The sequence below is a fragment of the Hyperolius riggenbachi genome, chromosome 3, assembly GCF_040937935.1.
Source record: "Hyperolius riggenbachi isolate aHypRig1 chromosome 3, aHypRig1.pri, whole genome shotgun sequence".
Classification (NCBI taxonomy): Eukaryota; Metazoa; Chordata; class Amphibia; order Anura; family Hyperoliidae; genus Hyperolius; species Hyperolius riggenbachi.
The window spans coordinates 306178501-306194019 of record NC_090648.1 but is presented as its reverse complement, the minus strand read 5'-3'; the positions used below and the strand labels follow the sequence as shown (position 1 = coordinate 306194019).

At 43.4% G+C, this 15519-nt stretch overlaps 1 protein-coding gene across 1 annotated transcript in view; it reads left to right on the top strand.

The window, feature by feature from the left end:
• The first annotated feature begins 1757 nt into the window (after positions 1-1757).
• ZDHHC17 (zinc finger DHHC-type palmitoyltransferase 17) overlaps positions 1758-15519 on the top strand; it is an 85933-nt gene continuing 72171 nt past the window's right edge. Inside the window, exon 1 of the mRNA XM_068276645.1 lies at positions 1758-1894. Within this exon, the coding sequence (XP_068132746.1) occupies positions 1832-1894 (63 nt within the window). The 5' untranslated portion in view covers positions 1758-1831. The remainder of the gene's footprint in view (positions 1895-15519) is intronic.

Here is a 15519-nt window from a genome sequence, read left to right as displayed (position 1 = left end):
TTGACGGACGCTTGGGAGGAAGAGAATTGAGGCAGCATGGATCCTAGAAGGTGAGTTTTAAGTGCTATGCCCGCTCTCCTCTGCTGCTGCACCTATGCTTAGCTACCTATACTGGGAACACCTATTCCTGGCTACCTATACTGGGAGCACCTAGTCTTTGCTACCTATACTGCGGCCACCTATGCCTAGCTCCCTATACTACAGCCACCTATTCCTGGGTGCATCTTTTCCTGGCTATCTATGAGAGCACTTATTCCTCTGTACCTATACTCAGTGGCGTAGCTAAGGAGCTGTGGGCCCTGATGCAAGTTATATATTGCCCCCCCCCCCCATGCATTCTATAGATAACAATTGATACGGCGCACAAAAACCTGTCAATGGCAACCACAGTGTCAGAGGTGCAAGAAGGTGATAGGGAGCAGTTTGGTAATGATTACCACTATTCAAAGTATCTATAGAAGTGATTATTATGAGCACAGGACCAATAGAAAGCGAATACTGCAGTTGAGCGAGTGCCCCTTGGGGTCCCTCTGGCCCAAGGGCCTCGATGCGGTTGCAACCTCTGCACCCCCTATTGCTACGCCCCTGCCTATACTGGGAGCACCTATGCCTGGCTACCTAAACTGGGAGCACCTATTCCTCACTACCTATACTGGGAGCACCTATGCCTGGCTACCTGTACTGGGTGCACCTACGCCTGGCTACCTATACTGGGAGCACATATGCCTAGCTACCTATATTGGTGGCACCTATTCCTGGCTACCTATACTGGGTGGACCTATTCCTGGCTACCTATAATGGGTACACCTATCCATGGCTACTTATAATGGGAGCGCCTATGCCTAGCTACCTATACTGGGTGGACCTATTCCTGGCTACCTATACTGGGTTCACCTATTCCACAAGGTGGCAATAAAACTCTACCAGAATTACATCTTTCCCTACTATCCATGGAGGCCTGGAGGGGGAATAGTAATTAACGCCACCTAGTGGATGCGCCCGGCTAACGTAAAAGTACCCTGATCTTTTTTATTGAATTGCCATAAAATTGGATAATTTTATTGTATCGTGTGTGGCCACCTTAAATCTCTGCCTCATCCTGGCCCTACTAGATAGAGATAGACATGGAAGGAAAATTACAACCTTTAATAAACACACTTCATCAATAAAAAACTATCATAAGTATAGTTATGTTTTTGAAATATAACATTATTAAAAGTAACTGTTCCATTTCACTTTGCAGCCAGCTAGAATTTCCAAAAGTGAAAGAAAACCATTCTCTCTCTCTCTTTTTATTATTTATTTTATTTATATTATTTGGCAGCAGTCCACTGGCTGTCATTAGTTTCCAGAATCTCCCACCTTGCTGGAGGAGTAATTAGAATCACAGAGCAGGAAGCTTCGTTCTTATTTTCAACACCTGCACTATTCCACTGAGTGGCAGCAAAGAGTGACCCACTTGACAGTTGTTAAACATTTTATGGGATGTCAATGTTTTCATCACATAAAACTAAACAGGCAACCTAAAATTGGAAGCATTGTTTATTTTTAATCTCATACATGTCATCTCAGTAATAAAGATGGAATTCCCCATTGAATAGTGTATGTATGTAACAGCTAGTAAATGTAGGGTAGCAGACAGTGCTGCACAGATTGGATGTATATTGCAAACAATGAATCAGAAGGGATGGCCCATGACATGACTCATGTCCCCTATGTCAGCATGTCACAGTGTCTCAGTGCATGTGTGTGATCTGTACGGAGCAGCACAGCAGCCTCTCCCTCCCTGACTTCTCGTTACCCAGCATGCAGCGGGGGATTTAACACCAAGATGGCTGACACTATGGAGGAGTATGAGAAAGACGGTGGATGCGTCCCGATCCTGCACCCAGAGGTGAGTGCTGCCTGGCAGGCTGGCCGCGGGATGCACTGCTGGTGGCGGGCGGCGGGGTGGTGGGAGCAGAGGCTGCTGCGGGGCGGAGAGAGGCCGAACTGCTCCAGAGGATGCTGTGTATGGGAGATGTATGGGAGCATCGCGGCCTGTGTATGACCCGGGGGCGCATCTCTGCCTTCCTCCCTAATGTCACTGTCCAGCATCAGAGCATCTATCCCGGTGATAACAGGAGAATTGCAGCCTGCCTCCATCCTGCAGCCACACAGCAAGAGCTAGCAATGCACACCCCTCTGTCAGCTTCCCTAGCAGGGCCAGTGTGTGTGTCCTGCACCTGCCGATCCATGGTGGCAGCCAGTGCCAGGGGGAATGGTGCTCTAATGGGCATAGCACCTGTACACACACACACAGGGAGAAATGCTACTGTCTGTGTGATATGTACAATGGACATGTATAATTATAGTGGGGATTAGATTGTAAGCTACTCTGTGGGACAGTTGGTGACAGTATACTCTGTAAAGTGCTGCAGATGATGGCATTTCTATATAATTCATCATAATACACTAAATGGATAAAGCTGGTCATGCACCTATAGATTTTCATCCAATGTTGTTAAATGATCGATTCCTCTCTGAATGGAATCTATCCCTAATACACACAGCACAACGTTTAATAGATTTCAGCAGGGAATCCAATGATGGTCCAAGCGCAGCGTTGCACTGTTCAAAGGGCTGACAATCTACCGCCGCTTCTACCTTGCCCTCGATTAACCCAGATTTTCCATCCTGTCTAATTAATACTTTTGATCGATGTATCGGCCATGATTGCTTGAACATTGAAAGGAATTGATTCCCTTTTGATGTGATGAAAGTGATTGAATCAGCTGGAAATCGAATATTAAAATAGGTGTGTATGGGTACCCTTGCCTCCTGGGCGTCTTATCATATCTGCATACTACTACCCACTCATTGTTCATTCATTAATTATGACCCGTTATCATCATTGATTTTTTTTTTGTTTGTTTGTACGTTTTTTTCCACCAATTGAGAAGCTCTTGCTAATGTAATTGTGTGTGTGTGTGTGTGATCCTCCTTGAGGGATGTGATTTAAAAAAAAAATCCCCTATAGCATTACATTAGCAAGAGCATTTCAAATGACAATTGCTTAAAGTGAATGTTTACCGTTTAAAAAAAGAAAAAGTCAGATACTCACCTAAGGAGAGGAAAGGCTCGGTCCTAATGAGCCTTCCCTCTCCTCTCCCGGTGCCCGGTCCCGCGCAGGATCCTCCGTGGCAGTATTCGACCAGTTCGGTCAAATACTGCCACTTCCGCATGCCGAAGGGAGCTTTCGGAAGCCTTCGGGAGCACTCGGGCTCCCGATGACGCGGCCGCTCCATACTACGCATGCGCGAGCGCCCTCTATGACGCGCTCACGCGTCCGTAGTATGGAGCAGCCCGTCTTCGGAAGCCTGAGTGCTCCCGAAGACCTCCGAAGTCCCTGCGGCGGCGGACGCGAACGGGGGAGCCAGCGCAGCACCGAAGGCACCAGGAGAGGAGAGGGAAGGATCATTAGGACCGAGCCTTCCCTCTCCTTAGGTGAGTATCTGACTTTTTCTTTTTTTTTGAACGGTACCCATTGGCTTTAAAGAGGAACTATCACGAAAATTTTAAAATTTAAAACCTATACAAATAAGAAGTACATTTCTCTCAAAGTAAAATGAGCCATAAATAACTTATCTCCTATGTTGCTGTCACTTACAGTAAGTAGTAGAAATCTGACATTACTGGCAGATATTGGACTAGCCCATCTTATAGGGGGCTTCTCAGGGTTTTCTTTCTTTTTAAAAGTATTTAGTGAATGACAGTTGCTTTGTCCAACTGCTAAAATAGTGTGCAGAGAGCAGGGAGGCTGGTCAGCATCTTTGTATTAATCATTTTCAGAGAACGTCCTTATAAAGAATAAAGGCCATGCTGAAAATCCCCCATGAAGAAATGGTCTAGCTCAAAACCTGTCGGTAATGTCAGATTTCTACTACCTACTGTAAGTGACAGCAACATAGTAGAAAAGTAATTTATGGCTCATTTTACTCAGGAAGAAATGTACTTCTTATTTGTATGTTATCAAGTTTTAAGATTTTCTCAACAGTTCCTCTTTAAAGGGAACCTGAAGCTAGAGGTATATGGAGGCTGCCATATTAATTTCCTTTTAAGCAATGCTGGTCACCTGGCTATTCTTCTAATCCTCTGCTTCTAATACTTTTAGCCATAGACCCTGAAGCATGCAGCAAATCAGCTGTTTCGGACACTTTTGTCAAATCTGACAAGATTAGCTGCATTCTTGTTTCTGGTGTGATTCAGACACTACTGCAGCCAAATAAATCAGCAGAGCTGCCAGGCAACTGGTATTGTGTAAAAGGAAACCTGGCAGCCTCCAGAAACTTCTAACTTCAGGTTCTCTTTAAAAAAAAAGCACTGATAGTGTGTCCCAGGCCTCAGTTGGTATGTCTGAATGTGCAGTGTAACAATGTAGACACACCTGGCTGTAACACAGAAACATGATTACTAGCTATTATTATCCTTAACCTATCCTATATTTACAAAGTGACAATCTGAGCGTTAAAGTGTATGCACAGTTTATATGTTTCTTTTCTTCGTTTCCTCCCTCACTGAATGAAAAAAGACTAAAGGTGCGTACACACATGCGACTATAGTCGTTTGAAACGATCGTTCCCCGATTGTTTCAAACGACGATCGTTTAAAAAAAAGCAACCGCCGATCATTAAGTCTAACGACGGACGAGCTAGATCGTTAAAAACGAACGATCTAGCTTGGCGGATTTTTACTAACGACGATCGTTTGCAAAAGTAGTACATCGTTGGAAACGGTCGTTCGTACTAGGCTTGACATGCGCATTTCGCTATTTCTCCACGAAACTTCTCATTTTTATGCGCAAGCGCAATAGTTGCTTTACGTGATGTAACGTTCGTTCTAACGATCAGATCGTTACACACATTTTAAAACTAACTTTACTTAGGTCGTTCTTTCATCAATTAAAAGTTCGTTCGTCGTTGACAACGAACTATCGTGGTCGCATGTGTGTACATAGCTTGACTGAGATAAAAAGGAACAGATCTGAAATCTGTTTTGGTTTGTATGACTGTGTTTTCAAGTTTTTCACTCTACAGGTATTGACATTGACCTGAGTTAAACCAGAAGTTTAATTGAGGCTAATTAGATCTGGAAAACTGATGTCTTTTTGTTATGCATATTGTGAGTAATGCATAATGATTCGCAGAGAACTATATTTTTATTTTATTTTTTTGCATTATTATTTTTTATTACCTGGCTGAGTTTGCAATGCTATAAATGATCTGGAACTCCTTAGGGCAATTCATGTAAAATACTTCTGCAGTGTTCTCCCCAGAATTTTTGTAATTTTTTATTTACAGCCGGGTGGCATGAAAAAGTAGCCGGGTGGAGCGAAATGAGAGAATGCAGGGCCGACACAACTGCAGAACTCTGCTTACAGCAGTGAGCTGACAGGCGGATGCTAACCAAAACTAGCCGGGTGGAGCACCCGGCTAAAAGAGCCTGGGGAGAACACTGCTTCTGTAAACCAGTTGTACAGTTGGGGTAAAAAAATGTTTTTTTCAATCAATAGGCAATGTTATTGCGTGAATCAGTTGTGTGACGGCTCCAGACTATGGCCAGCCTGATTTTGAATTTACCTTGTTGACTCACCATATGTTACTATCAGGGCTGTGGAGTCGGTACAAAAATCTTCCGACTCCTCAGTTTATGAAACCTCCAACTCCAGGTACCCAAAATTTCTCCAACCCCACAGCCCTGGTTCCTAGTATGTTTGATGAAGAGTATCAGACCTGAAACTGTCTAGAGCTGTCATCCAGCTTTCTGCAGTATGCAGTTACAATGGCTATTGATCGAGATATGCATCGGATGGGTGTCTGATGGGTGTGCCTTAGCTGTATAGTTGGTTTAGTTATTTCAAGAATAGACATTTTACAGTTAGTACCCTAAGGAGTTCTAGATTATTTGTTTTGTGGTTGTAAGGGTAATTTCGCACTGTATCAGTTGCTGTCAGTTATAACTGAATGGACAATTGATGTGCAGCCCAGGTGAAGGTAATGTCCTTTTTTTGCTATGGCTCAGTTCACATTACATGCATTTAACTGAAAGCTTTTTCAGAATGCACTGCTGCAGGGTAACTGATCAGTTAAAATACATCAGTTTTTCATTGTACAATGTGGAAGGGGCCTTATGTTATGACTGGATAGTGTAATGGTTAAAGCTGGATTGTCACCATAAAAATTTCATTTCAACAGCAACTGGTCTTGTGTATTAAATAATGATGCTAATCCTGCATTCAAAACTTTCAGAACTTTTTCTGCTGGTATGGTTTGGAGTTATCACTTATCTTAGGAGCACTGGCCCTTTAATTGCCATTGGCTGGTAAAACAGTTGCATGCTTTTTTTTTTTTTTTTTTTTTTTTTTTTTTTTTTTTTTTTTTTTAATCTATAATGTATTCCTCCTCTTCCCTTTATTTCCCCTCTCCTTCTAATGACATAAGGCAGTGCACTTCCTAGTATAGACCTCAGTGGGAGGGCGAGTAACAAATACACAATTAGCAAGAGGAGAAAAAGAGTAAGGGAGGAAATTGTCAGGATTAGCTTCTTTCAAAGGTAACCAAGATGGAAACTGTCTAGAATAGGTCTCTGCTTTTCCTTTATAAAATCCACAGGAAACGTGGACAGTGCATTACATCTGTTATGTAAGTAGAACTAGTATTTATCTACTTATATATGTGTTTTTTTTATTTCTAGGTTAGCATGCGTGTCGCTTGTTCTTTAAGGGCTCTGCCTATGACACAGGCGATCTAGGTTGGAATCTCCATTCTTCCTGTTCAGTAAGCCAGCACCTATTCAGTAAAGAGACCTTGGGTTATTGTCCTGGGTAACTGTGGAGCATTCTCTTAAAACATCTTCCAAGACCTGGATTAGATTTGCAGTTGTAACTCCCCATATAAACCCAGCCTTCAAATTTCACCTTCCTCACATCTGCTCCTTGTCTAGTCTTACAGTGAATGCGCTTGTCAAGTGCATCTGTTGCCGGACACAACTCCGTGCCTTTCTCATTTTAATGACCATGGATCTGATGTGCACTAAAGATGGCATGCAGCAGTGAGTTGTGGGCTGCAATGGACGTGTTGCTATTACATGTACTGGCAACACATCAGGCGGCAATTGATAAACTGACACGGCATTCGCTGTAAACTTAGCCTTAAAGTGTACCAGCGGCAAACCTCTGGTACAAAAACAAATATCCAAGAAGAGGTATGTCTCTGGATCCTATAAGCAGTGTTCCCCAACTCTGTCCTCAAGGCTCACCAACAGTGCATGTTTTGTGGAAATCCACAGAAGTAGTTAATCAGCTCTGCTGAGAAACTAATTGCCTCACCTGTGAATGTTTGTGGTTTTCTGCAAAACATCCACTGTTGGTGGGCCTTGAGGACAGGGTTGGGGAGCTCTGCTATAGAGGCTTCCCTAGCCATCCCAGGTCCCCTGTTGCTTGTCAGTGGGAATATTCGGGCCATGCTACTCCTCAGGTAGGGGCGTGGCTGTATTGGGTCTGCGTGGCTACGGACACTCCTATGCAGTGAGCTGGAGCCACGCATGCAAACGCGGCTGTACTCATGGCAGAAGAGGAGCGTGGCCCTGATGTTAATGAGGGTTCCAGGCAGCGGCGGCAGAGGACAATGTGGGAAGTCTCTGGGGGATCCAGAGGCTTCCTTCTCCTTAGGTAAGTATTAGCTTTGTGAACTTAATTAGGTCTTGGTTCTCTTTTAAAGTGGGAGTGTCACCATAAAAATCAAATTTCAACAGCAACTGGTCTGAGTGTATTAAGTGATAAAGATGCTAATCCTGCATTCAAAACTTTTTGTGCTGTTATGGTTTGGAGTTATCACATACCTTAGGAGCACTGGCCCTTCAGTAGTCAGAGCCAAACAGTTGCATGCTGGGGGTTCTTTTTATCTATAATATATTCCTCCTCTTCCTTTATTTCCCTGCCAGCTGCTTATCTGAAACATGATCCCCTGCTCTCTTGTGTTTACAAGCAAGGCTGAGGTGACTCAGCGATTGGAGGAGAAAAGAAAAAAGTAAAGGGCAGAAATGACATCAGGATTTAGCCTAAACTGTGGCAAAAGACATGGCCCCCACCAGGAACAGAATTCTCTTCATTTACTATATAACATTCACTGAAATCAAAACGTGGACAGTACAATACATGTATTATGTAAGTAGATCAAGCATTTATCTACTTATATATGTGTATTTTTTTTCCCCTGGCATAGTATGGCTAATCCTACTGCTAAATGTGCATCGGATATCATGACTGCAGTATCAGTTGAGGACAAATTGCTGAACATATGATTCCGTGTGTGCGCTCTGCCAGTGCAAATTCATAGGCAGGTCTACATCACTGGATTGTATTATCCTAATGTTCTGCATACAGTGTGTTACTGGCTTACTGTTCTGCATACAGTGTGTTACTGGCTTACACACACAAAATCACACAAATCTTGATGTAACTGATAGCATGTGCTGCTATGTGCATAGTAGGAATGAGTCCTGAGCCCAAATGATTTATAACGGACAAAGCAGAGAGAGTTGTTTAGAACAATATTTTTCAACATTGTTGTAACATGCACTTGTTTATAAATAGAATATAGTATTTACCAACTGCCACCAATTGGATTGAACATCATCACAGCTACCCCTTTACGCACATGCATTTGTTAAAACTCTAGAAATTGTGTATGAGTGTTTTAAATTAAAATACTTGAGGATTGTTTTTATATATTTTTTGTGTTAGTTTTAAATCTAAAAACTTCAGATGAAAGAATGACTGTAGCAAGCTAAAGTGCACTGTAGAATATGCATACTGCTTGCTGAGGACCCAGGATTTAGATAAACTAACACTCGAGGTGAAGCTAGCTGTGCATTGCTCTGACCAGATCTTTTGGCGAAGGAAGGGTGGAGCACCATGCGCTAAAAAAAGAAACCACTTAACATTTACATATACTCATTAATTCCCTGAGAATGGAATTACTGCTTTCTCATAGTTATATAAACAACTTTTATCATCCCTGTGCTGTCTGCTATTTATTCCTTTCTCATTGGCTCATAATTTTTATATTGTTGGAAACACACCAGCTTGGCAACTCTGCCAGTGGGGAGGCTCACACCACCATCCTGGCCAGGCCTGGTAGAGGGTCACCTGCTCATAGGGTCCCCAACATGGCAGTTCTGCCAGTGGAGAGGATCTTACCAACATTATGGCTAGGCCAGTCAGAGGGTCCCCAGCTTGGCCTTCCTGCCAGTGGAGAGGATCATACCACTATTCTGGCTAGGCCTGTCAGAGGGTCATCAGCTCAGAGGGTCCCCCGCTTGGCCCGCATGTGCACAGAAAGCTCACTTCAACGGGGGCGTGATCAAGACAGGCGCCTGGATGGGCTGCACATGCATATTTGTGCACGACTCCCTACCGGGTCACGCAGCTAATGGAACTGCCAGCAGGAGAATGGAGGGGACCCAGAAGTCGCAGAGGGAACTCATGGGCTAAAGGGGCTGGAGGAAACTCCAGGTAAGTTCAGTATTCCATTTTTGAGGTTCCTTTAAGGGATAACTGCATGAAATGCCATTTGATTGTGTAATCAACAGTAATTACATTTCTTATTTATAGTTATTTCAAAAAGGAAAAAAATGAAAAAAATAAATAAACATCACAATAGAAACATTTAAAAATAACAACAACAAAAAAAACTAGTCCTTCCAGAATCGTCCTTGAAGCACAATGGCACTAAACAGCTGTATAACCATTTACCATACTTCATAAGTGAAGGTAAATGATCATGAAAGACATTGTATAATACAATAAGGCACGTGGACTAGATAAATTGTGTGTAACTGTCACAATGAAATCAACAATCTCCATTCAATCTGGATAAAGAAAAAAACCTCTGAGGGCTTGTGCACACTGAGCGGGTTTTTTGGCGTTTTTACAGCCGCTTGCGGCTGCGGATATGCTTGGTTAATGTATCTCAATGGGGTGGTTCACACCAGAGCGGGAGGCGTTTTGCTGAAACGCATACTCCCGGGGTGAGGCATTTTTTTTGTATTGCGGAGGCGTTTCTGCCTCCAATGTAAAGTATAGGAAAAACGCAAACCGCTCTGAAAAACGGCAGTTCAGAACGGTTTTGCAGGTGTTTTTGTTACAGAAGCTGTTCAGTAACAGCTTTACTGTAACAATATATCAAATATGGTACACTGAAATCCGCAGCAGCAATCTGCAAAACGCCTCATTAAAAATAAAAAAAAAAGCGGTTCAAAATCTGGTAGCGGGTTTTGGTGTGCCCCAGGCCTAAAAAAGTGCAGGAAAAAGCGAGAGCGAGAAGAGTGAAGAAGAGAAGTAAAGTGCTGTTCCAGTTCCAACGTCACTAAATCCATGCCTTACTGTCCATCTGCCCGAATCCAGCTATATATCACATGGTATCCGCAAGAAGTTTTGAATCAAGATGATACCATTTATTGGCAAACTTAGCGATACATAAGTTAGCCAATAAATGGTATTATCCTAAAACTTTTTGCTTTTACTGATGGCTAACATGGTACAATACTCTACTGCTTCCACATGGGATCAGGACAAATATTTGATCCAAGGGTTCCAGACCCTCTTGTATTTTCATAGGGTGTCTAGCAAAATCCCAGACATTTATCTTATGAACCAACAAAATGAATAATATATTTTTAAAAAGGCTTCTTCTGAGTTTTTTTCAGAATCTTATCCAAAATCCAGTGAGCCGGTGTATATGTATGATATGTGCAAAGTGTCCCCTTTACTTCCCCACTTTCTTTAAGGCACCTGTCATCGCTCCCTGTTCCCAGGTGGGCATGAAACACTATTCATCTGGCTGATTCACCCATTGGAGTAAACAGTGTCAGAAGATAAACAAACAGTGTTACAATTAAATATAGTTCCTAAAACTAGATTGTCATCATCAACACAACAGGAGTTGTTTGAAACATTCTGTTTATACTAATTATCTTGCTGCATGCATTACGGGAGATAATGCAAGTAATTATATGTCACTGTGATTGTTTTACTGCAGGGATTTGCTTTACTAATGTTAGTCTTTGGCAATTGACCGACTTTTGGTGATTGTTTTAGGGAGCAGTCTGTCAGTCATGCATGCTCAGCTCATCCAAACTGTGTGTTCTGCTCTATGGAGTGGGGAGGAGATGCAGGAGGCTACTTGCTTTGGAAGGGGGGGGGGGGAGCTAAAGTTCAGGAACTGTGTGGTGTTTTTTTTGTTTGTTTTTTTTATAACATTTTACCAATTTGCTATGTATTTGTAAAACGGTAGCAGTTTTTGTGAAAGGAAAGAGATGTTGTACTAGTTCATAGATTCTAATGGCCTCAGCAGCTTTCATCTGCCTGTTCACTCCCCTCCCAGGGTGTGTTGTCTTTATACCAGAGCTGTGGAGTCGGTACAAAAATCTTCCGACTCCGACTTCTCAGTTTAGGATTCCAACGACTCCGACTCCTCGACTCCGACAATTTGCATATTACAATCTTGTTGATTGAAAGTATGTAACATGAAATTCGTCTCTTAACTGCCAACGCTTAGGAATTTTAGTGAAGTGAGAAGGATATGGAGACTGCCATATTTATTCCCTTTAGTCATAGACTAAAACTAGTCCTTGGGAAGAGTACTTGTAAAAGGTACAGACCGGAACAAAGAAAATCTATCAGGCCCTAGGCAATGTGACTGTGGGTACATGTAAGAGTGATGTGCAGGTACTCTGCAGGAGAATGAGGGGATTCTTCCTCTATTACACATTCTACATGAACACTCTGAACCAGCTTTATGGGTGATGGACAACTCCTCTGTGTTCAATGTGCACAACCTTCTCAGTGGATTCCCTGCAGCTCTGTGGAGAGTGCATATGTAGAGTATAGCACTACTGTGTAACAAAGTAAACCTGAGACAGATGAAATTAGTTTTATACATACCTGGGGCTTCCTCCAGCCCCCTTCAGGCTAATCAGTCCCTCGCTGTCCTCCTCCGCCACCTGGATCTTCTGCTAGGAGTCCAGGTACTTGAGCCAGTCTGTTGTAGTGCGCATGCACACACTCCGCCGCCGGGAGCATACTACACCTGCGCAGCACTATTGCGCAGGTGCAGAACACTCCTGGCTGTGGAAGCGGCATGCGGCCGGACTGCGCTGACTGGCTGAATTACCAGGACTCATAGCAGAAGATCCAGGTGGTGGACGTGGACAGCGAGGAACTGATTAACCTGAAGGGGGCTGGAGGAAGCCCCAGGTATGTAAAACACTTTACTTTTCATCCGTCTCAGGTACCCTTTAATTCGTAGTCACCAAACCATATTTTAACAACACATCAAAATATTTGATTTCATGAGCAAAGAGAGTACATTTGCATAAATAAGAATCAATGCAGAATTATTTCCATCTCATTGACCATCTCTATTAGTGACACGGCTACACATCAGGCTTTATACTTACAGCATAGATGTTATTTAGTGTATATATAAGAGATTCCTGTGTACACAACATATATACAGTCACAATCAGATGTGTATATCTGACTTTAAAAATATGGGGACTGCTTTATAGAAGCAGCACAAGTAACTAATTTTGTTTATTTCATTTTTGTGGACTAAGCACAGCTATTACTGTATGTATAAATTATTTATGACTATTATCTGAGAAATAGAACATTTTATCATATTTTCTATTTTAATTACAGTTTAAAATCATTAGAAGTCGGAGTCCATTTTTTCCCGACTCCAGGCACCCAAAATTACTCCGACTCCACGACTCAGACTCCGACTTCACAGCCCTGCTTTATACTAGAGACTCAGGAGGGGCTATAATGTACACACGGACCAACCTGCAGCCTGATTATCATCTGACTTTAGTCTGTTGGCTGATAATCAGGCATGTGTACGCGTGCAAACAACTTGATGAGCAACTGATAACAGGCGCTTTGCCCAGTCCAACTGTCGGATCTATGTTGGTCTGATATCAAGCAGTTGATGCGTGTGCGCAAGTTTGAAAGACTTGTACTTGTTTTGAATGTGTAGTCCGTCATTCCTCTTGCATGTGCAGTATGTTAATTGAGTTGGTTGTTTAGCCGTCTAGGCGTGTGGACATAGAGGCCGTTTGCTTTGTTGTGTGGGTATGTGCATGTTGTACATGTGTTTGAGCCTTTACAGAGAGACATGGGATCAGCTGATAGAGCAGCTCTTCTCCCCCCTACATCGATTCTTAATGCTGTGGTTCAGACTGATAAGACCTGAGCAGGCAGATGTAGGGCACTGAGTATCAGATGAGATCTTTAAAGAGACTCTAACAAAATTTTCAGCCTTATTTCTTCTATCCTGTAAGTTCCTACACCTGTTCTAATGTGGTCTGTCTTGCTGCTGCCTTTTCTAGTTGCACTGTCTCTGTAATAAATCTAGTCTTCTTTCCTTTGTCAAGCCTTGTTGGGGCAGAGAGGAATGCACTGCTCTGCTGTGATAGGGAGAAGTTATACACACCTCCTCCACACACCCTGCAGGCTCTGTGTGTGTGCTGTGTGTATGAGTCAGACAAGGTCTCTGCTCACAGCCAACGTCTGCAGTCTCAGGAGCTGTGACCTTGTGAACAGCTGTGAGTGCAGAAGATTAGTTCAGAGCTCAGACAAGCAGCTAAGGCAACAAGTGGTGTAACATTCCAGCAATCAAATCACATTTGAGAGGAGCCTCTGCAAACAGGCACCTGCTCTGATGATGTATTTCCTATTTGGCAGCCATCTTCATTGTTTACAAAAACAATGAATAAAACAGTGATTTTATCACCAAGAAAGCAGCAGGGAAGAAAGCGAAAATGTCAGAGGGGGCTAGGAGAAGACCATAAACAGGCTGATACGTTTATTTATGTAAGATTTTCACAGTACAGATTCTCTTTAAGCAAACTGGTAAGTTAGTTCTCTGGATGCTCCAGGGGCTCCTGAGATCGTCCTTAACCCAAATGCTGCTGCCCTAGGTTTTTTTGTTTTTGTTTTTTTTTCACGGCTGCGCTCTTCTCTCTGTATGAATGTGACGTGCAGTTCACAAAGCATGACATTTTACTTTTACAGGTACGGTAGAGCCAGTTGGCATGTTAACATTCAAATCCTTACACGACCTAAGCACCGGATACCTAAAAGGAGAACTTCAGCCTAAACAAACTTACTGTCATTAAGTTACATTAGTTATGTTAATTAAAATAGATAGGTAATCTCTTAAGGCCCATACACACGTCGGATTTCCGCAAACGATGGGTCGTTTGAACGGTCCGTCGTTCGCCTGCTAAATCGGGCGTGTACAGACTGTCGTTCGCTTGATAAGAGTGAGTTTGAGCGATCCACCCGGCGGATCGCTCAAACTCACTCTTATCAAGCGAACGACAGTCTGTAGTCTGTACACACGCCTGATTTAGCGGGCAAACGACGGGACGTTCAAACGACCCATTGTTTGCCGAAATCCGACGTGTGTATGGGCCTTAACCCACCCTGTTTTTTTAAAAGAACAGGCAAATGTTTGTGATTTCATGGGGGCAGCCATCTTTTTGGTTTAAACGAGGTGACAGGGAGCATGAGACACAGTTCCAACTATCCTGTGTCCTGATCACCCCTCCCAGCTGCGCGCTAGGTTTCAAATCTCAAATGCAAAATTGCAACAACAAAAAAAGTGCTCCAAAGCAGCAGAACAAGAACATCAGAAATCCCATCATGCTTTGCACAGCATCAGGGGAAAAATGCCCAGGCAGATTTCTTCTGTGCAGCTAAAAATGAGGCTTGGGTGAGAAAAACAAAGTTCTGATGCTGTGAAACTGTTAAACACCAAGCCTTCTCAGTGCTGCTGAGTAGATTTTTAGTCTGGAGATTCACTTGAAGGATTTGTTGCAACTGTGTCACACCTCCCACAACCCCAGATCAAAAGGATCCAATAACTGGACCACACCTAGAGCCCAACCAAAAACCTTTGGAGCCAGAGCTTTCTGTCATGCTGCCCCTACCCTCTGGAATGCCTTGCCAAACTTAATCAAGACAGCTTTTACCCTGGAGATGTTTAAATAAAAATTGAAAAGCCACCAATTTAATCTAGCATTTATGATCACTTAAAGCCAGTGTTTACCAAATTAAAAATAAAAAAGTCAGATACTCACCTAAGGAGAGGGAAGGCTCGGTCCTAATGAGCCTTCCCGCTCCTCTCCCGGTGCCCTCGGTGCTGCGCTGGCTCCCCCGTTCGCGTCCGCCGCCGCAGGGACTTCGGAGGTCTTTGGGAGCACTCGGGCTTCCGAAGACGGGCCGCTCCATACTACGCACGCGCGAGTGCGTCATAGAGGGCGCTCGCGCATGTGTAGTGTGGAGCGGCCCGTCTTCGGGAGCCCGAGTGCTCCCGAAGGCTTCCGAAAGCTCCCTTCGGCATGCGGAAGTGGCAGTATTTGACCGAACTGGTCGAATACTGCCACGGGGGATCCTGCGTGGGACCGGGCACT